General features: G+C 33.0%; 4 protein-coding genes across 9 annotated transcripts; 2 read left to right on the plus strand and 2 right to left on the minus strand.

Annotated features, from left to right (window-relative positions):
• Positions 1-107: 107 nt before the first annotated feature.
• Positions 108-3,116, plus strand: LOC105630274 (pentatricopeptide repeat-containing protein At1g20230). Of its 2 annotated transcripts, XM_089718660.1 has the most exons (2): positions 108-1,158; positions 1,243-3,116. In XM_089718660.1, exons 1-2 carry the CDS (start codon positions 675-677, stop codon positions 2,733-2,735), a joined length of 1,977 nt encoding a protein of 658 aa, XP_089574786.1. In that variant the 5' UTR covers positions 108-674; the 3' UTR covers positions 2,736-3,116. The 2 variants fall into 2 exon arrangements, with proteins under 2 accessions (XP_089574786.1, XP_012067447.1); XM_012212057.4 differs by having other exon boundaries at positions 108-3,116.
• A 104-nt stretch (positions 3,117-3,220) lies between these two features.
• On the minus strand, positions 3,221-6,710 carry LOC105630275 (Serinc-domain containing serine and sphingolipid biosynthesis protein). The gene is made up of 7 exons (XM_012212058.4): positions 6,553-6,710; positions 6,207-6,424; positions 5,783-6,022; positions 5,529-5,640; positions 5,248-5,422; positions 3,930-4,170; positions 3,221-3,683 (listed from the first exon to the last, which is right to left on the minus strand). The coding sequence occupies exons 2-7, from the start codon at positions 6,388-6,390 to the stop codon at positions 3,394-3,396; spliced, it is 1,242 nt and encodes a 413-aa protein (XP_012067448.1). The 5' UTR covers positions 6,391-6,424; positions 6,553-6,710; the 3' UTR covers positions 3,221-3,393.
• Positions 6,711-13,486: 6,776 nt separating this feature from the next.
• LOC105630276 (ephrin-A3 protein) lies at positions 13,487-15,746 on the plus strand. 5 transcript variants are annotated; one of them, XM_012212060.3, is made up of 2 exons: positions 13,487-13,780; positions 15,221-15,746. In XM_012212060.3, exon 2 carries the CDS (start codon positions 15,250-15,252, stop codon positions 15,529-15,531), a length of 282 nt encoding a protein of 93 aa, XP_012067450.1. In that variant the 5' UTR covers positions 13,487-13,780; positions 15,221-15,249; the 3' UTR covers positions 15,532-15,746. The 5 variants fall into 5 exon arrangements, with proteins under 5 accessions (XP_012067450.1, XP_089575179.1, XP_089575183.1 ...); XM_089719053.1 differs by lacking the exon at positions 13,487-13,780 and adding an exon at positions 13,850-14,186; XM_089719057.1 differs by lacking the exon at positions 13,487-13,780 and adding an exon at positions 13,850-14,150.
• Positions 15,747-15,760: 14 nt separating this feature from the next.
• Positions 15,761-18,716, minus strand: LOC105630389 (wall-associated receptor kinase-like 22). The gene is made up of 3 exons (XM_012212190.4): positions 17,763-18,716; positions 17,370-17,471; positions 15,761-17,237 (listed from the first exon to the last, which is right to left on the minus strand). Exons 1-3 carry the CDS (start codon positions 18,595-18,597, stop codon positions 16,084-16,086), a joined length of 2,091 nt encoding a protein of 696 aa, XP_012067580.1. The 5' UTR covers positions 18,598-18,716; the 3' UTR covers positions 15,761-16,083.
• Between the last annotated feature and the right edge of the window lie 2,337 nt (positions 18,717-21,053).

Consider the following 21,053-nt stretch of genomic DNA (forward strand, 5'->3'; position numbering starts at 1 on the left):
ACATGAAATCAGAATTTGGAGAAAAAAAAAGGCATCTGTCTTCGGCAAGTGTTCAGTGTTAAAAATGAGCCAAACTTAATAAATTCAAGAATTTAAAATGCGGTTTGTGACAAGTTAGGAAATAATAAAAATCAAAACTTAAATTTTAATGTTATACTCGTGAATTATCGATGTAAAATTTTGACAAATTTAAGAAGATTTTAGACCATTGAAGAGCTTGCATCCCGTGCTTAGTTCGATTCCTTTGAGTTTCTGACTTCCCTCTGTTCCTCTTCCATGCTACGCCTAGCTATGCTTTTTCTTTGCATGATAGGCCTAGGCTTCTTGTTGATCAAAATTCCTGTAACAGTCCATATATGATTTTTCAGTAGCTAATGCCTAATGGTAGTCACAGCATTTGATTCTACATTCTTGAAATTGTGGGGAAGTGAACATCATTCTCTTTCTCTTCCTTTTCAATTGAAAATTACATATGAATGTCATAAACATAAATTTTTTTGATTGTTTCTTCGAATTTTGGCGTGCATAATTGTCTTAACCAGCTAACAACCGAGTGGTGGAAACTCGGAAGACGAAGGATAAAAGGGACTGTGTTGCATAGAGGTCTGCCATCAAAGTTTATGATAAGCTCTTAACTTTTTTTAAGAAGAAATATCGTATTACTTGAAAATTACATGATTTCAAAGCTACCCACAAATCTTCCACCTCACCGGAGCTTCAAACTGATAAGGAATTTCTTGAATTCCGGCGACTTACAACGCGCACGCTATTTGTTCGATAAAATTCCTGAACCAGACCTTCGGACCTGGACCATTTTAATTTCGGCTCACTCTCAACGTGGGTTCGTTAAGGAAGCCATAGAAATTTACACTACGTTGATTGAACGCAATATAAAGCCTGATAAGTTAGTATTACTATCAGTGGCCAAGGCATGTGCTGCTTCTGGTGATCTTATCAAGGCCAAGGAAATACATGAAGACGCAATTCGGTTTGGTTTTAATAAAGATCTTTTGTTGGGTAACGCAATGATTGATATGTATGGGAAATGTAACTGCGTTGATGGAGCAAGATGGGTGTTTGATGGTTTAGTTGTTAAAGATGTGATTTCTTGGACTTCAATGGCTTCTTGTTATGTCAATTGTGGTATGCCTAGACAAGGTATATTTGCTTTTAGGGATATGGGATTGAATGGGATTAGACCTAATTCATTGACAGTGTCATCAATCTTACCTGCTTGTGCAGATATGCAGGAGTTGAAGTTAGGAAGAGAGGTTCATGGGTTTGTTTTGAGGAATGCAATGGAAGGGAATGTTTTTGTTAGTAGTGCACTTGTTAAAATGTATGCGAGTTGCTTAAGCCTTAAACAAGCTAGGATAGTATTTGGTAAAATGCCTCAGCGAGATGTTGTGTCATGGAATGTAATGTTAACTGCATATTTTTTGAACAAAGAATGTGAGGAGGGTCTTGCTTTGTTTTATCAAATGAGAAAGGAAGGTATCAAGCTAAACCATGCTTCCTGGAATGCTGTAATCTGTGGTTGCACACAGAATGGCCAAAATAAACAAGCGCTGGACATATTTGCTAAAATGCAAGATTCTGGGTTTAAACCAAATCAAATCACAGTTGTTAGTATCTTACCTGCTTGTACAAGTTTGGAAAGCTTAAGGGCTGGGAAAGAGATTCATGGCTATGTATTTAGGCATTGGCTTATTGAGGATAAAACAATTGCAACAGCTCTAGTTTTGTTGTATGCGAAGAGTGGTGATTTGCTACATTCGAAGGAAGTCTTTGATATGATGCCACAAAAAGACATTTTTGCTTGGAATACAGTGATCATTGCAAACTCTATGCATGGAAATGGAGAAGAATCATTGATGTTTTTCCGTAAAATGTTAAGCGTGGGGATTAAACCCAATTCTGTTACGTTTATAGGAGTCTTGTCTGGCTGCAGCCATTCCCAGCTAGTTGATGAAGGCTTTTCGATTTTTAATTCAATGAGTTCTGAGTATTCAATTGAACCTGATGGCGATCATTACTCATGCATGGTCGATATACTAAGCCGTGCAGGGCGACTACAACAGGCATATGAATTCATTCAAAAAATACCTATAGAACCTACTGCCGGTGCCTGGGGAGCGTTGCTTGGTGCTTGTAGAGTATATAAGAATGCTGAGTTAGGAATGATAGCAGCAACTCGACTGTTTGAGATCGAGCCCGAAAACTCTGGAAATTATGTGTTATTATCTAACATTTTAGTTACTGCCAAAATGTGGGCTGAAGCTTCTGAAATTAGAAAAATGATGAGAGACAAAGGAATCGCGAAGACACCAGGTCGTAGTTGGGTTCAGGTGAAAAACAGAGTATATACTTTTGTTGTTGGAGATAAAAATAATAAACAGAACGATGAGATCTATAGATTTTTGGATGCTGTAAGTGAGAAGATGAAATTGGCTGGATATCAGCCTAACACTGATTTTGTTCTGCAGAATGTAGACCAAGAAGAAAGAGAAGAAACTCTTTGCAGCCATAGTGAAAGACTGGCAGTTGCTTTTGGAATACTGAATTCAAGTGGGAAATCAACAATTAGGGTTTTTAAGAATTTGAGAATATGTGTGGATTGCCATAATGCTATCAAGTTAATAGCTAAAATTGTTGACATGCAAATCATTGTCAGAGATTCCTTGAGGTTTCACCATTTCAAGGATGGATATTGTTCTTGTTGCGATTTTTGGTGATTTTCACTTTCTGATGCTAGGAGCTGATCCAAAAATAGATAAGATTTAGTTCAAGACTTGGGTGGATTTAAATGAGAAGATTCATCGTATATGATTTACGAAAGGCAGAGATACAGAGGCCTAGAGCCAATTATTTACTGCATCATTATCATCAAACCATGTTTGAGGATCTTGACTTTGATATAGATCTTGCTTCGGCAACAATATTGCTTAAGGTGAATCCTACTGTGTCCATACTAGTCCAGTTTGTTATTTTATTTAAGTTATTTGAAAGGCATTATTGATTATACAAGAAACTAGAAAATTAATTTGAAATGTATTAAATTAATAATTTGAATTATCATTTTAATACAGAGAGAGCATGCACCAGGATTTTGGCAATTTCTTTATTTTAAGCTTGTTTCCTATTCAAATGGACAAACAAGATGACAAAGTTAACAGTAATAGCGTGAGTGCCTATCTATGTCTACAAGTGTGCACAGAGAGAGCACAAATTTTCACCACTCCAATTCATAAATGCAACAAAGCATGTTTGACATTGTTGCAGACAGTTTCCATAGAGACTCCACTCGACAAGCAAGTCAGGAAGTCGACCTTACATAACATATACACAGTAAATTGAACATCCAGAGATATCTATATTCCTGCCGGAGGAGACTTAGAACTCCCTATCTGGGAACATAATAGGAGCAACAAGAGACCATAGGTATAGACCCGCAGTTGCCCAGCCAGTAATGACGCGAACCCACACAGAGGGCCACCCCACGTCTACTAACTTTCCACTCTCCCCAACTGAGGTTGACCACCCGGTCAAAAGCATCGCTGAATACATACTAGCCAGAGAGAAGATGATGTGGAAGAAGGCATAAGAATATGTGACTGGCTTCACTTTGTCTTTCTCTTCATGATGCTCTCCGGTACTGTTTTCCAGTGGCAGCAAAGGTTTGCCTGCAACACCAGGAAAATAGAGCATCAGACACATTCTTAGGGCACAAGATGGCGAATCTAATTAACTCGCGCCCCCACGGGGGGGGGGGGGGGGGGGGGGGGGTGGGGGTGTTTACGGCAAAGGAATTTAGAAAATTTCAGGCAGGAGAAACTTTCTCCAAACAAATTCCTTCAGTGTATCTTCCAAATAAAATGTATATTCCCAAAACTTGATAAAAATTTAGATGCCTTTTCACAAAATGTTACCTGCACGGGGTGAGCTTGGTGGGGAGAGAAGAGTTGTAGAGGACCCAGCACGAACAGCAGAATAGACAACTGATAGAACAGTTGTAAACAGGCCAACGGTGAGGGTGCCAGTGGAAACAGCTTTTGAATGTTTGTGCAGACCATTGCACTCATAATCCCTTGGTTCACTAGCAAGTCCACTGTAGCATAGGTACATGCAGTAAACGGATATGACTGATGCTGGCAAAATGCTACCATTTACCTGTTTTCCACCAAAAAGTTCGCTCATTTGACAACAGATCTTCAAAATTTTCTCATGCAAAGAATGAAATAAAATATAGCTAGGCGCCTTTTTTTGGGAACAAAGGAGAAGCGCTATGGCTGAAACTTAGAGATTACATGATTCTTCATGCCAAAAGTGAACAAAGGTACAATCTTGCACCTTATATTCTCCATGTTTACATCACAGTAAAAAATAATGCTGTTAATCACAATAACTTCGTTATTAGCAAATTTAGAATGGAACTACTCACTCAGAACACAAATCCTGTGAGAAGAACCAATAATTATGTTAGTTCTACAATCCAGGTTGCCTATTCCTGAGGGCCATGATCAACAAAAGTTGCATTCCTTAATATCATCATACTGTTATTTAAGGACGCTATTAAACTACATTACTATATGTGCAAACATCAAACCCTAAAATAATTGTTCTTTAAGATATCTTTTGTTCGAAAATAGTTCATTGATAAATGATTCTTTCAGCACCTTCTACAGAGCATTTGATGGGTGACTGTGCATGAAATGAATGGTTCAGTCATGAACATTCCCATAAATAGATGCCATCTATTTAGAAGTGATAAAAGCACGAAGCTTAATGGAGAACCAGTATTAGGACCACTAATCCAATGGATCTATCCATGCCTTCTGGGTATAATTATTTTGACTACAGTTTAGTCAGCCTTTCTCAACCAATTACATTCTTTTTAAATTTGAAAGAATTATAGGTCAAATTGAAGTGTTTAGGCATAATATTCTGTTTAAATGAAAGCTGGATACTTCCCTATTTTTGAACTTTTCCTATTTCCAACAAAAAAAGCTCTCATGTGGAACAACCTCACTGACACTTGCCTTAAAATAACCAAAGCAAAGCAAAAAACAAACTTTCGTATAATGCCATTCGACATGTAGTGTATCAAATTCCAAGAAATTTATGGTACTATTGGTGAAGGAAAATTAGACCATCTTACATACAGCTCTTTGTTTCATGCACATGGGAAACATGCAAAATGATAGATATCCATAATTATTAGAGATACTGGGGAAAGTATAAACTTACAGCAGGGTGCAGTGCAACAATAGCAAAAACAAACACGGAAATCAAGGTCATAATGATAAAGAAGGTGTTTAATCCACAATCCTGTCCAGATGGTGTGAACCAATGGAAAAGAAATCCCGAGAAGACAAATGTTGCCACATAACAAACAAGTGAGACCACAAGAAGAGCAACATACCTGTATAAATCAAAATGCAAAATATATGAGGGTTAAATCACATTGAAGAATAAGAAAATGCATTAGTAATATTCAGGTTATCAAAGCAAGTCAACAGCAAACTAACCAGAACTGTTCATCATATCCAACCCACTTGTCATTCCATCCATGAACAAAATCCAGCAAAAGCACAACTTGAACAAGAAGAAACAATCCTGAGCCAAATTTCGATATTGACTCTGCCCATACAAAATTTAACAGTTACCCCAGTCAAACGATTTGAAACAGAATTCAAAGGAGAAACAGATAGGACAATCAAAAGCAGAAAATCAAAATCAAATTCTGAATGCTAATAGCATCGAGATTGACAAAACTGATTACCATAGAAGCTGACAATTTCATTTGGAAGGAAAAACATAAAAATCACCAAAATGCACCAACAAATAACTTTCATCATCCATCCACCATGATGCAAACTGTCACGAGGATCCTTCTGATTCTTTACACCGACCATTAAAATAGCAAGAACAGTAAAAAATAGAAAGTTTCCCAAGCTAACACGCAGCACCGCATCAGTTTCAAACCACTCCCTATCAGGTGTCTTATGAAAATGGTTGATCCCTGCATTAACATTCAGTATTAATTTAGAACCATCCCTTAAAAGTATCTAACTATGCATACACAAAAGCCAATACTTTTATGATTAATCAATTATTTTTTAAACAACCATCAGCATCTCATGCTAACAATAAAATCAAGTAGTCATAACAAACAATTATCAATAATCCACAAGTAAAAGGCTTACAAGGGAGCTTCTCCATTAGAGGAGCAGCGACCTCCCGGAGAATCCACGAAACAATCAAAGACAGAGCAAAGAGACCACAGTATGCAATCCTGGCCGACCGCCTGCTAATCCCCGAGACCACCGTGCGGCAGGCATCACAGGCGCAAGTAGCGCAGCAAGACGCAAGGCAAGTAGCCGCCCACATCTTCTTCTTAGACAATCAACCAATCGATCAAACCCTAAGAGAATTTATGAATTTGACTTATCAAAAAAAAATGATAATGGGAAACCTTATCAAGATGATTTTTCGAATCCTTGAAGATCGAAAGAATTGTATACAGAAAAGGAGAAATTAGATTGCTCGTACCTGTAAGAATTGGAGAGAGGTGAAAAGAATCAGCGTTTGATCAAAAAGCGAGGAAACGAATTCGAGAAGAGGAATTTGCAGTCTGAGTCAAGAAAGACACCCGCTTTTGTCCTCTGTGATTGAGTTTAATGTTTTCCCTTGTGTATTACCCTTTTCCTGCCGTTGATTTCTTTACGGACCTTGTTTGACGTGCGATCAGAATTTGCCAATTTATTTATTTATTTTCAATTACTATCGTTTTTGAAATAATAGTGCGTTTGGATAACAATTTAGAGAAGATATAAAAGAATCTTTTCTCTTGATATCCGAGTATTTGAGAGAAAAATAAAAAGAGAAAATGTGATTTATGAATAGTAAAATTATGAGTTTAGCCTTTAATTATTTTCAATAAAGTATAATAAATAGGAGTAAAATTGTAATTTTAATAATTTTTCTCTAACTTTCTTCTCAAAATGGAGAGAAAAATGAAATGTTGGTCTTATAATTTATTTTTCTTCTATACTTTCCTTCCTCCCATATTTTCGTCATTCCCAAATAAGTGATGGTTCCTTCTCAATTTTCTTCTCATATTTTCCACAAATACAACGATAGTGTAAATATAGGTTTTACTCGTGGCAATAACTGGCCTGGCTTAGTCTATGATAGTTGTTGGTCCATTTAATTAATGAATATTGGTATTTGATAATTTTTAAAAAATAATTTTATTAATACTTATGTTTTTGAGGTTAATGAAATTTAAATATAATATAAATATGAATTAACTAGTAGTTAAGAAGAATCAGTAAGTCATCACACTTGATAGGGATTTTTATGAGATATTAGCCACTGATTGACAGTTTACCAAATATCAACTAATTAATCAGTTGAATCAAACGAGATAAAAATGTCTGTTTGGTTCAGCAATTTCAGACAGGTAATTTGGGCCAAAAGGATCTATTTGGTTCAATAGTTTCAGCTGATAGCCGATGAATAATGAATATTAAAGTAAAGTTGTAATAAGTGTTTGATAAAGTTATAATCAATCGTTGCTGTTAATAAGAAAATGACTAATAAGAGTATATCTTAAATAAATTAAATTTACATATAAAATATTTTTAATCTATTTCTAATGAAGTAAAAAAGTAAGAAACAGAAAATAAAAAATTAATTAAACTACCTATCTTAATTAATAAAATCTATGAGCATATGGATAAAACCATATATCTTAATATTAATAAACATATTAATAAGATCTATCTAATTATCTATAAACATACACACAGTTAATATATGTCAATTAATAAAATAATAAAAAGAGTAGAAAAAATTACCTACGGATAGATTATGCTATGATCTTCTCTTATTCTCAATGGACAAAGAAAGATGTTCTTTTAATCTTCTTTTATTTTATATGGACAAAGAAAATATATTAATCGTTAGAAGAAAAAAAGGTTTGAGTACGTTATTAATGATAAGATATTTTAGTCAATTTATATAAAATATTAATAGTAATTTTATAAAAAACTCATACGTCTAGCTGATGGAATCAACAATGGATTCTTGCCAAACACTTTTTTTTTTCTTTTTTAAAGAGCTTACCAAACACTTTTAATATAATTGTTGGGCCCTAATCAACTATCCATTGCATAAAAAAAGCTGAACAAAACAACTCATTTATATTTAATATAAATTATTATGCTTAAATAATTGCAAATAAAATGACGATAAAAATATTAGTTTAAAAAAATTATTAGTAGTTATTTTTACAAGGTTAATAAAATTCAGATAAAATATAAATATATTTTCAAAAAAATATATATAATATGAACACAAATGCTAATATGAAAAAAGTTCGTAAAACATAACTAATTAACAGACGATTGAAACTTTTATTATTGAAAAAGCTTACCAAATGTCTACAATTTAACTATTAGATACAAATCAACTGCATGAATAAGCCAAACCAAACACCATTTTTAATACTCTTTATTCATTTTTGAAAATATGAATATATTAAGAGAGATGAAAATTTTAAATTTTCTTTTCCTTAAGCATTCATATACCAAAATAAAGGACACCCTCCCTCCATCCCACAATTCTCGTCCTACTTTTAATTTTTATTTGTCCCAAAATATTATCCCGTTTCATTTAATATCGCTCTTTCTCAATGAACAAATTAGTCAAATAATTATATTATCTTTAATTAAATCTTGATACAAACAAAAATAAAATATCAGCCTATCTTCCACTGTTCATTAGCCAATTACCTCTATTATTGGATAAATAATTATAATTTCAATAATGATTTAATATATATAATTTAATTTTAATATAAAGACTCATTAGAAAAAAAAAAAAAGACAATAGTTTTTTTTTTTTAATGGAACAAAATAGTTAAACTAGTAAATTAATCTATCTCATAATTTTTGTACTGCTTTTTTTGTCCCAACTTAAAAGTGAATAAAATTTGAAATTCATTATTTTATCCTTTTTTTTTTTTAACGAAATCAAATTATAAATTTTTGTCACGACCCATTTCCATAGACCAGACCGGCACTAGGACCTGGGTGGGCTTAAGGCCCCCGAAGCCCGTAGTAAGCCTATATTATGCAAACCTCATTTCCTATTCATAACTGTGGATACAGGCCCAACAATTTATTTAAATTATGTATCACTAATACAGTTCATTTACAACCCAACTAGCATACAATTGCGGAACTCTACCTGTACATTTACATCATTATTCGTTTATCATTAACAATCTTCTATAATTCAACTCCATAGGATTTTTCTTTCTTCTAATAACTGAAAAAAATAGGTAGGCAGGGGTGAGCGCCAAACTCAATGAGTAGGGTTAGATAACCTTCTCACCCCACACAATCATACAAATGCTAAAATATTTTTTTTTTGCTCACCGATTAACTTTATGATCACACAGATGCTAAAATATTTTATTTGGTCCCCGATTAATTTTATGATTATGCAGTGTCACACAAATGGCAATATATCAGCAATCACAAATATCATCATCTTCATATAATCATATCACGTGGAGATTGGTCAGTGGAGTCACCTAAACCCGATGAGCCGTCCTCCCACATGGCCCATCCACTCACATGTGCACCAGGGAGCCAATCCCCTATTCTGGCTGGCTGGTATAATCCTCACACTGCTGGTCCTCTGATTATTTTCCCAATCTCTCTCTCTTTTTCTTATATTATTATTATTTTTTTAAAAAAAAACAAATACCGACAGGAGGCAACCCGGTCGTCTCCATCAAATAGAGATCATCAGGCGCTCAAGCAGGAGGCCACCCTGCGAGCTGCGATCAGATCTAAATTATCAGGTGCGCCCAAATAAAGAAGCCAACCTGTGGTTTTCCAGAATATACAGATCAGAACAATAGGTGCACATGGGGGCGCCGATCTCCCATTTACCCGGCTAACAGAAATCAGAATCAGGATCCATATAACAGAATCAGAATCAGAATCAGTATCAGAAACAGAATCAGGATCCATATAACGGTAACGGTCTCACAAACCCATGGTGACCCACTTCATCCCAATTCCACACAAACAGGGCACAGCAATATCACATCACAAATAATCACGTAATATTTAATATCAACAAATAATGCAGCACAATATGGCCATAATGCATGATAACATTTAGCCGTGAATGCATGAATGCAGGCGGATGATACTAGTTATCTAACAACTACTCACAGTTCTTTATTGTCCTTTAGAAGGACTGTCTTTTTAGCCGAATGCTTCCAGCTTTTGTCCTTGCATTTTGTATTTTATAAACCTTTAAAATAAACAAGAAAATTCTAAATAAGCATTTTAATTCAAAAACTTATATTTCACATTCTTTTATTAATTTTGGTTATCAGCCATTTAATTCACTTATTATACATGCATATATATATATTGGGTTTTTCTCATTTATATATTTATTTCAAATTTATTATTTATATATAGAGCGTTTAGTTATTCGTCAAGTAATGTTCTTATACAATGAAGAATAATACATGTGACAATATAATTTTAATACCAATAATAATTTTACTCGCACTATCTTTTAAGAGTTAAATGTTTTATCGAATTTTCAACGGCATTTCCCTTATAACTGTACTACCCAATTAATCAAAATTCTCACAAATCCACACACAGCTCATCCGTCGGGCAATTCACATTAATCGATCCCGTCCACCATAACCATCACATATTAGTCATCCATCATACATAGGCAATTGATAATCCTATCGCCAATTGATTTTTTTTTTGAATTTTCATAATATCGTTAATTATTTAGATATAACATATATTGTAATCTCTCTTATTTATACTTCTTAAAATCCTGGAAATTAACTTATATAATTATTACCTAACATTCATATTTCAATATCAATACTATGGTTACATTTAATAATATTCAATTTAATTCACTTAATTCCTCGATCAATTCGTTAATTAATTAATTTGAGATTTATTCAAAAATTGTAATTTAATTTCATAAATTATCCAATTAATTAATTAATTCAAGTTATAAATTTTATATCGAAAAATGGACAACTAAGCCTTACAATGTACCGATGGAAAATTGGATTTGATTTCCGTGACCCGCGCGCAGAGGAGATCATTCTCGCCGGCCGGTCACCGGACCGCCGCCGTCGCCGCCGTGTACGGTGGCCAGAAAACGTAAACCGCCCAGAAAATTGCAAGGTCACCACCATCCGACTCCAATTTTCGTGGGGAGTCCAAATCTACTATCACTTTGTTGAGCCAGTGCCTCGTTTGGCCGGATCTAGCTCCACAGCCACCTTCAAACCGCCGTCCATGGTGGTTTATCAAAACTCAAGCAACATCACAAACTAAGACCATAGAAGAGTTCATCTCGACGAGAGGAGCAAGATGGAATGCTTGGATGTCGACTTCCATGGCCGGTGGACGGAGATCGTAGTGAGCAAGAGAGGAGAGGTTGTCACGCGAAGAAGAAGGAGAGAAAGGAAGGAGAGAAAGGAAAGAAAAAGAAAAGGAAGGAAGGAAAGTGGGCTGGGCCATTCCGGTTCGATTCGAATCGATTTGGTCCGATTTAGCGATTTTGTCTCATTTTATTCGATTTTCGAGTTTTTCATTCGGTTTTCAGAATATTTCGTGCGGTTAAATTAATTTTCAGGCCCGGTTCGATTTATTTTAATTATTTAGTTCAGTTCCATAATATTTTCTCCATTTATTCAATAATCATAAAATATTAATAGCAAATATATTTAATTTTAGACTGATTAATTTATATAGTAGTTACATATATATAAACAAATTTATAATCGATTAACAATTAGTGTTTTATTTTATTTTCATCGAAATTTTAAGTATTACCCGAACGAAAATTTCGAATAATATATTTTTGGGCTTGGGCCCAATTCGTAAAACTTTGGGCTCAATTAGAATTACTCGGTCTTAACAGCCCATACTATCATAAATCTGGATTTTTGATTTAATGAAAATTCCAAAGTTTTGAAAATAAAAATTCGAGGTATTTCAATTTTATTAAGAGGAAATTATTTATATATATATATATAGATATATGAGATACAAATCAACATGTTTCTATATTTTTGTATAGGAAGTATAATAATAATAAACCACTTATACAAAGAATAAAAAAATACAATCTTGATTTGAAATATCTGATCGAGTTGAGAGCATAATATTTGTGCCGTCAGTAATCGCTTGCTTCACTTGGTGGCTATTCATGGCTACTGTTTGACTCCATAATCTTTTTGCAAGTCTGATCCGAGTACCTTCAAATTTCTTCCAAGAATCTGCATTTATTTCTACATAACTATTCAAATAACAAAAGACGTTAGACAAAATCACTATAATTGTGACAACAATAATTCATAATTGGATCTGAGAACAAAATTTCAATATATGGGTGACAACAAATCCCAATAATTGAGAGACAATAATTCAAATCCGTACACATATTTAAGGATTATTTGTAAATAAAAAATAAAAAAGAAAAAGGGGGTGATCACCGGTGAGAGCTCACCGGTGGCTGCCTGTTGAAGAAGAAAAAAAAGCTTTTAGATTTAGGAGAGAAAGAGAGTGCAGTTAGATTTATTTTATCCTTATTTAACATGCTTATTTATTAATAAATATAATAATCAAAGTACTAAATTATTATTAAATCTTGATATAATAAAACTAAAATATCAACATTCAATCTTTCGAAGAAAAAAAAACTCTATTTAATTAATTGTTTGAGTATAATTAATTTCAATAATAATTTATCATGGACTATGGATCACTTAATCTTAATGGAATACTGACTTAAGGGTATATTAGGAAAAAAAAGTAAAAATTAATATATTTGTTTCATAATAATTATCACATCTGAAATTTCATGTCCCTTAAAAATTATTAAATTTATTTAAATTACAATAAATTATTAAGTAAAAGTGACTACATTATCCTTAATTTAATACTAATTCTCTAAGAAAACTATTAAATTGAAGTAATAACTATTTGGCAAATACAAATGGTAAATATGAAAAAAAATATTTATTACTCCTTGAAACCATAATTGTGACAAATATTTTGGAACAAACTATTTTCTCGTATTATAGAACAAGATAGTAATATAATTTAATTATATTAACTAGATTTTTTTTCTTATGTGTGTAAGTTAAAACACGACAAAAATTATGGAGAAAGGAAGTGATTTCTTTATGAATCTTAGTAAAATAATTAATATATTTTAATTCTAACAAAAGAATTAAATTTACATAAATTTATTATTAATCAATTTAAAATGTAAATTCAGAATAATTTTTTGAGAATAATATTCAGAATAATTAAGTGAAATTTATATCCGAGAATTTGACGACCTATGACGCGTCGAAGGGTTAACAAAAAAACTTCTATAAAGTGGAATCTCGCATGTACAATTAGCCAACTGCCTCTCTCACGCAATCTTTTCCAGCTTTCCATTTCTTTTATATATTCCTTTTCATCTAATAGTAATTTATTTAGTTTCTCCAATCTAATCTCCGTTTTCAACTCGCTGTCCATTGGCCTAATCTGGATGGTTTGTTTGGTTGGCCCCGCCATTTCTTTCCTATCAGAAGCCGAAACACGCGGAGAAAACCCGATAATTTAGAAAAAGAAGAACATTTATATTTTCTCGAGAAAATTTCACAGAAAGCGAAGGAAGAGAAAGGATAAATCTTGATCTTCCTCTCACCGTAAGTTTCTCATTCTCTTTCTTCAGATCTGATTAAATTCACTCGTATTATCTTTCTTCTTATTATTAAGTAATTGTTTGTTGATTATGGTGTTTGACAATATGGGTTTGATTATAAAATGCTTAATGTGTTTCTCTTAGATGTTTGAGTAAGATGAAATCAATTAATGTCTGTAGTTGGAAGAAAGAGATAGATATAGAGAGAGATCTAGTTGAGGAAATGGTTAAAGTTGTAGCTGAAAGGTCAAAATCTTTGCTAGCTTAACGAGGATATGAGGCACACTTAGCTAGCCAAAATGCCGAATCTTTAATTTTTATATTATGTTTGGTTGGTACATTGTTTTCTGGCAATGGGTTCCGGCCCATTGAAGGTGTGGTTTCGTTTCATAGATTTACAGAATTATTAGGTACCATAACGGGGAAAAAAGGGAAATTATTTGTTTGGAAATTGATCTATCAAATTTTATTTGCTCTTTTATTGTAAAATTGTCCTAAATAATGTTATTTCCTTTGTCTAGCTGCTTTAGTTGAATGCTTCAAAGGTGAAACTAAAAATTTTGGATCATTTGTATATGAGAGAATACTTTTGTTACTTTATGTGATTGCGGTTGATTCTTGAACGGTTGTATAGCAATATTTTTGCTTTGCAAAATTTTGTCTCTTGGTTTTTAATTATGATTTTCGGGTCTCAAATTACTCGGTTTTTATCAGCTCTGTGGCGGTAACTCTTCTTTTTCTGTTAATTAACTTTGATTTATGTAGGTTGAAGTTTCTTAAAGAGTAGGACTGATTCTAAAATGTCAGAGATGAATGTTTCTTTATGAATTATATCTATTTCTGAATTCTGTTTTATTATCTTTTACCACAAGCCTTTGCAAGTTAGTAAGGCTTCAGATCTATCTTACTGAAGATTGTGTCACCTGTCCCCACTTAAGCCTTTTATTTCAGTTGAAGGCACTTAGTAAGGATAGCTTGACAAGGGATGAGCGTTTCCTGTATTCTTATTTTCTGCTCTATCATTTGAATTAATCACTATAAAGATCAGATAGTTCCCCCTCTCTTTTTTGTTGCTTAATATATAGATCATTCCATTTCTTTGATGGAATCTGTTAATCATTGGAAGTATGGTAGCCTAAGTTTTCTAGGATTTAATTTCATGTGCATTTAAGTTATATGAATGATGCTTTCATTCTGTCTTTGTTCTCCTGGCAGACAAAGCAAGGTGCTTAATCTGGTAGTTCTTGAGAATTGAAAATCAGTCTCAGATGTCGAGATAAAGTTGCATTTATTTTCATGATTTGAAACCTTGCATTGCTCAAATTGTATTCTAACGATAACCTTGATAGTGATTTCCCTTGATTAGTGTACTGTTTTATGTGAAATTTTGATTCAATTGTGCTTTTTCCACTTCTTATCAACGCAAATTGGTGTGCCATGTCAGGTGCGGTGAGAAGTTTCAGTTTAAAGGCTATGGTACTCGACAACATTTTATCTTCTCCTCATCGTAGATCACCGTCGTTCCGGAAACAATTCCCACGGGATGAGTTGGGTAGTTTGTCAACACTCATTCAAAGGCACCGTTTTCTCTTAACAGCTTTGGTTCTTTTGGCTTTCCTATGCACCATATACCTATATTTTGCTGTTACTTTAGGGGCCACTGGATCATGTTCTGGATTGATGGGAAAAGAGAAAGCATTGTGTCGCATAGAGCTGGCAAAGTCTTCGGTGAAGGGAAAAATGAAATTTCTCTAGCACATAAACTGCACTTTGATTGGTGGTGCTCTCTTGATTCTTTCACAATTTGAGGGGATGCTTTTGTTTGTTGTTGGTTACTATATACATGATGTGTACTGAATCTGTCTTGGAAAAGCTTAATCACATTGAATCTTTCATTCTTAGTGTGAAGATTATGTAATAGGGGATTTTTGCCCCTCATGGTTAAAATACTTCTTCCGACATTTTCATTACTTTTGGTAGAATATTTTTGCCATGTAGGATTTACATCAAACAAGTAACTTAGAATACAACTACATTATTTTTATTTTGGATAAATGATTTTTGTTGTCTAATTTGTTTAGCATCATAGCCGTACTTCAAAATTAAGAGTAATTCGTGGATGTTTAGGTGGCATGTCTTGAAGTTGACAGTGATACGGGAATCCAGTCCCGGTTGCTATGAAATTTAATTTGCAAATGAAATCAACTCCATAGTTTCATTTGGTTCCAGGCAAGTCTAATTTCACTCTGTCAGAGCTTAGTGGTTAGATGCTTTGTACAATTCATTTAATGTTTCAGGACAGCTAGATTATACATCTGGAGCTCGAGGGCTAGCAGAACTTGAGATCCTTGAACTGTAGGAATCTTCTGAAGGTTCAGATTCTATGTCACTAGTATTGTTTGTTTGAACAATCGAATCCTTTTGAGACATTCTAATCCCTTCCAACTGTATTGTCAGTTCTTTCATTGTGGGTCGATGCTTGCCATTTGGGTTCAAGCATTGTCTCGCAAGGTTAGCGACTATCATAACTTGTTCCATATCACATTGATCCTTAATACGAGGATCAATTACGTCTAAGAGCTTTTCATCTTGCATTGATCGAATGAAATGTGCAGCTAATCCAACACCTTCTTGCACTCTTGTTGAAGAAACTGGTTTTGTTCCTGTTAAGAGCTCGACGAGCACTACCCCGAAGCTATAAACATCACTCTTTTCTGTAAACTTTCTTGATTGAAAGTACTCTGGATCTACATATCCAAAAGTGCCTAGTACATGAGTAGTCAAATGAGTTTGATCAACTTCGATAGATCTTGAAATTCCAAAATCAGATACTTTTGCTCTGTACATCTCATCTAAAAGTATATTTGTCGACTTAATATCGCGATGATAAATAGGTAAAGATGCTGCAGAATGCAAGTAGAAAAGTACTTCTGAAACTTCCGTTGCGATCTGGAACCGCATCTTCCACGATAACTGAAACTCTTCATTGTTTTCATGAAGGTAATGGTAAAGAGTTCCATTAGGAATGAATTCATAGACAAGAAGAGGAACCTCTGTCTCCAAACAACACCCGAGAAGCTTTACGACATTTCTATGGTTAATCTGTGAAAGAATGAACACTTCATTACTAAATTCTTGAATTTTTGCTTCACTTACTTTCTCAGATTTTTTTACTGCAACAATTCTTCCATCGACCAACATTCCTTTATAGACAGTGCCTTGACCACCCTGTCCGAGAATTCTATTCACATTGAAATGATCCGTTGCCTTTTCTAACTCCCTAGATGTGAATATTTTGATCTTCTCTACACTTGAGCCAGTTTGTTGGTGGCGCAACAGCAAACCGCCATTTTGCTTGAAAAATTTTCTTTTCTGGTTTATTTCTTTTCTTTTCTTTATAAATTTAGATAACCACCATATCAAAATACCAAGAATCAACAGTATGAAGCCTCCACTAGTAGCTGCTCAACAAAGACATAGTCAATATATTTATCATAATCATTTGACTACTCATGCCAAAATGAATCTATTCAAATGCTAAAATAAAATATAACCTAATTAGTTAAATGTATTTAAGAGCTTAAGAGGCTTACCTATAATAATTATCCCACCCATGCACTTATAGGAGCCCCGTGTATTTGTACAGAATCCACGGCACTGTCTATGCACTTTTGGTTCCAAGCATTCGTTAACATCTGAAAATTCAAAATTAAAGCTATTAATGAAGTATTATTGCATATATATGTTATTATTTTTGGGGAGAACTTATATGAGTTCATCCATATACCAAATCAATAAAAATAAATTTTTAATTCTAATGAATGTATTTTTAACCATTCACTAAAAAAACATGATAAAAGAATAACAATTTTTTAAAAAATCTTCATAGAATTGGTTTGTTGTTCGCCCATACACCATGTGTAATTATCTTGAAAACAACATTATATATATAATTACTAGAAAACAAGGAGAAAGTAACCCTTCACCGATACATCCTTCAGGAAGATAAGGGTTGCCGGTGAAGCCACCACGACACATCAAGAATGTATTTTTAGGGTAAGGAAAATCAATTCCGTCGTAGTAATCAGTAAAAACATCCGTAGTTTCCCCATCAATTCCTAACCATCCCAAATCAGAAGCATTAATCTTCCAATCCAGAAGAACATGAACATATTCCCATTCTTGAACTCTATTGGGATCTTTAACATTGTCCTTCATCCATGTCTCTTCTGCAATGAAAGTAATCATGCAACTATTTTCTCCTTCTCCGACTTCCTGAAATCTTGGACTAAATACTTGAAGAAAATAAGGTATAGACGTTTGGCAGCACATGTTGCCGACGCAAGGAGATGCTTCTTCTTCACGTGCTACACGCTTGTTACTGCAAGTCGGTTGGCAACCGATAATACTCGGTTCAGCATGAGTCAACAAAGCGCTGCCGTTGCAGCCTACTACCACGAATCTGTTGAAACCGGAGAAAGTGAACGGCGTCCCTCTAAAAGTGACATTTTGTCCGCTTTTGTGATCGGAGCAGTTATTCGAAATTAATGGACTCTTAACGAGTAATCGGCTGTTTGAATACTCAATTTTGATTACTTCTAAGCCGATGCTGCTTAAGATAGGTCTTTCACCGGAACAGTTAATCAAGAACCAGATGTTCATTGAACACTCGAACCGAGTACCGAAAGGGTATTGGATATCGACGCCTCCGCATTTGGCTGATTGGCAGTGGCGTTTTACTGACAGAGCTGTCGTTGTTAGTTCTATTATTTGCAGCACTAATAAGAGTTTGATGATTAGAGACAGCATTTGCAGAACCATTTGGAGTAGGAGATGCCTTTTAGACTTTTAGGGTGTATTCTGTCATATATATGTTCCACTAACTAAGCAAAAATAAACTGGGAGAGAATACTTGTTCACCGACTGGACACACCTATGATGCACGGGCAAGGAAACGCGGAATGAACACGAAAATTAACGGCATTTTAAAAAAATAAGGAAAACGGAAAGGTGGAAAAATGCATAAATATAAAAAATATAGGGATTTATTTATAAAATTTAAAAAATATAGGAATAAAAAAAAATTTAGAAATTCTACATTTAAAATTCTTAAAGTACAATCAATTCATAAGTTTTGTATTCAATAAAGAAAAAAGAAAACAAAATATTCAAATGTCAAAATGAAAAAAGATAATGAAATTCTGTTGAATTTGAATTTTGAATATTAAAATTAAAAGTAGAATTATTTGTTCTTTTCCAAATAAGATTTGCAAATCATCCAAATTTGATTTGGATTTGAAATCTGATTTTTTTTTTTTTAATGTAAGAAATGTTTATGGGGAGGAAAAATAGGTGTCCGATTTTCAATATTTATGGAAACAACCCTAAACATTTCCGAGCCGTTTTCAGGTATTTTCATTTTCAAAACGCGGAAATGTGAAGCCTCTTGCGTATCTACATGGAAACATGAAGCCTCTCGCGTATCCGTGCATCACAAGCATACACTAACAAACCTTAATTTACCTAAAAAAAGAGAAGAAAAAAACAAACTTGATAATAACAATTGGTGTAAATAAGGATAGGAGTGTCTTTTTACTAAAAAAACAAAATAGTAGTAATAAAAAGTGACTCCCTTCGTTCCAAAAATATAGTATACTTTTTATTTTCATACAGATTAAGAAAGTAACAATTATTATGGTTAAAAGACAATTTTATTCATATAACTTTCCTATTATGTCCATCTTAAATAACACATGAGGGTTATTGAAAATAAGATAAAATTTAATAAAAGTATATTAGACAATTTAAGGATGAACTATAATACAAAAATGAAAGTGAATTATATTTTGGGACAAACTAAAAAGAGAAGATGAACTATTTTTTTTGAGACGGAGAGAGTAAATTTTTAAATGACAATTAATTATTGATTAGACATATGAAAAATATATATATGTATCGAATTGACTTGTTTGGACTCACTTTATGCATCAATTTATACATCAAATCAATGAAAAATCATTTTTTATTCGATATAAAGAAAAACATGATCTGTTATCAACAATATTTAGTAATTCATAAGTGATCCATAAATCCAATGTAGACAAATGTAATGCGTTATCAACAAGTATATATTCTGAGAATAAAATGAGTGCTTAGGTTAATTATTTGATTGACATTTTCTAGAATAACAAAGAAAAAAACAAATGAGCTAGCTTTGATTTAGTGTATTAGACTCGTCCAACTATATATTCGAACCGCCGTTGAAGCATAAATAACAAAGAAGAAAGAGATCATGTCAAAAAAAAAAAAAAAAAAAAAAAAAAAACAAAAGAGAAAGAGACATGTGATTAGTTTTTTAATTTCGTGGGGATCGCCTGCTTTAACATGCAATTGTGCCTTTGTCTCGTTGGTTTGTTTTATACATCAACTTATATGTTCGGTCTAAATAAATTTTTTTCTATTTATATTTATGCAGGCCAAAGGATCCATACGTGGCTATTAATATTATGTGTAAGATAATTATTAATTTATTGTAAATAAATCAAAGCATTTGTCTTTATAAGAGTGAAAATATAAATTTAATCTTAATAAAATGTACTTTGTTAGAAGAGTTAAAAACTTTTATACTCTACAGCTTGAAAGAGATTAAACTTCCTGATTAACAAAATAAAAAAATAAATAAATCAAAACAGTGGCTACTGTTTTAAATTTTTATCCTGTGTTTACAAAAGAAAAAACCACTCTTAATTTATCGTCAGCTCATACATCAAACCAATTAAATAAATATTTTATTATTATTCAATTGTCATAAATCGTTGTTTTTGTTTTCGTTCTATTACTCAATTGAGAGTAAATATGTTATATTATGAAATAACATTCAATTATTGGATGATTACCTACAAAAAATAAAGGAAAAATAAAAAATTAGTTACTAAATTATAGTTAAATTAACAGATAAAATGACTAAATGATTTAATAGATCTAAATGTTTCAAATGACTAAATAATTTAATAGATCTAAATGTTTCAAATGACTAGGTTATTTGGTCAAACTATATGCCTAAATACTAATTAGAGTCAAACCTTAAGGATTATAGAAGTTATCCTAAATTAATGGCAATTCCATTACAATTGGCAGTGTATCATCTAATTATGCGTCTGGATTTGATTTTTTAAATTGTTCAACATATATTTAGTAAGTTCTAACGAAGTATAATATGTATTGTCCATTATGATAAGAGATTGTTAAATTTATAAATTATTAAGTTTGCAGGATTT

This window comes from Jatropha curcas, chromosome 1 (assembly GCF_041381405.1).
Source record: "Jatropha curcas cultivar XTBG-Jc1 chromosome 1, XTBG_Jcur_1.0, whole genome shotgun sequence".
In the NCBI taxonomy this organism is placed as follows: domain Eukaryota; kingdom Viridiplantae; phylum Streptophyta; class Magnoliopsida; order Malpighiales; family Euphorbiaceae; genus Jatropha; species Jatropha curcas.

Excerpts from the sequence above, each read along its gene's own strand:
- LOC105630389 (XM_012212190.4), bottom strand. The coding sequence starts at position 18,597 with ATGGTTCTGCAAATGCTGTCTCTAATCATCAAACTCTTATTAGTGCTG. Across the intron at positions 17,472-17,762 it reads TCTTCCTGAAGGATGTATCG|ATGTTAACGAATGCTTGGAA; the intron begins GTGAAGGGTTAC and ends TTGAATTTTCAG. Across the intron at positions 17,238-17,369 it reads GGGTGGGATAATTATTATAG|CTACTAGTGGAGGCTTCATA; the intron begins GTAAGCCTCTTA and ends TTTGTTGAGCAG.
- LOC105630275 (XM_012212058.4), bottom strand. The coding sequence starts at position 6,390 with ATGTGGGCGGCTACTTGCCTTGCGTCTTGCTGCGCTACTTGCGCCTGT. Across the intron at positions 5,641-5,782 it reads TGAAATTGTCAGCTTCTATG|AGTCAATATCGAAATTTGGC; the intron begins GTAATCAGTTTT and ends TTGTATGGGCAG. Across the intron at positions 4,171-5,247 it reads TTGTTGCACTGCACCCTGCT|GTAAATGGTAGCATTTTGCC; the intron begins GTAAGTTTATAC and ends GGTGGAAAACAG.
- LOC105630274 (XM_012212057.4), top strand. The coding sequence starts at position 675 with ATGATTTCAAAGCTACCCACAAATCTTCCACCTCACCGGAGCTTCAAA.
- LOC105630276 (XM_089719048.1), top strand. The coding sequence starts at position 14,953 with ATGAATGATGCTTTCATTCTGTCTTTGTTCTCCTGGCAGACAAAGCAA. Across the intron at positions 15,002-15,220 it reads CTCCTGGCAGACAAAGCAAG|GTGCGGTGAGAAGTTTCAGT; the intron begins GTGCTTAATCTG and ends GTGCCATGTCAG.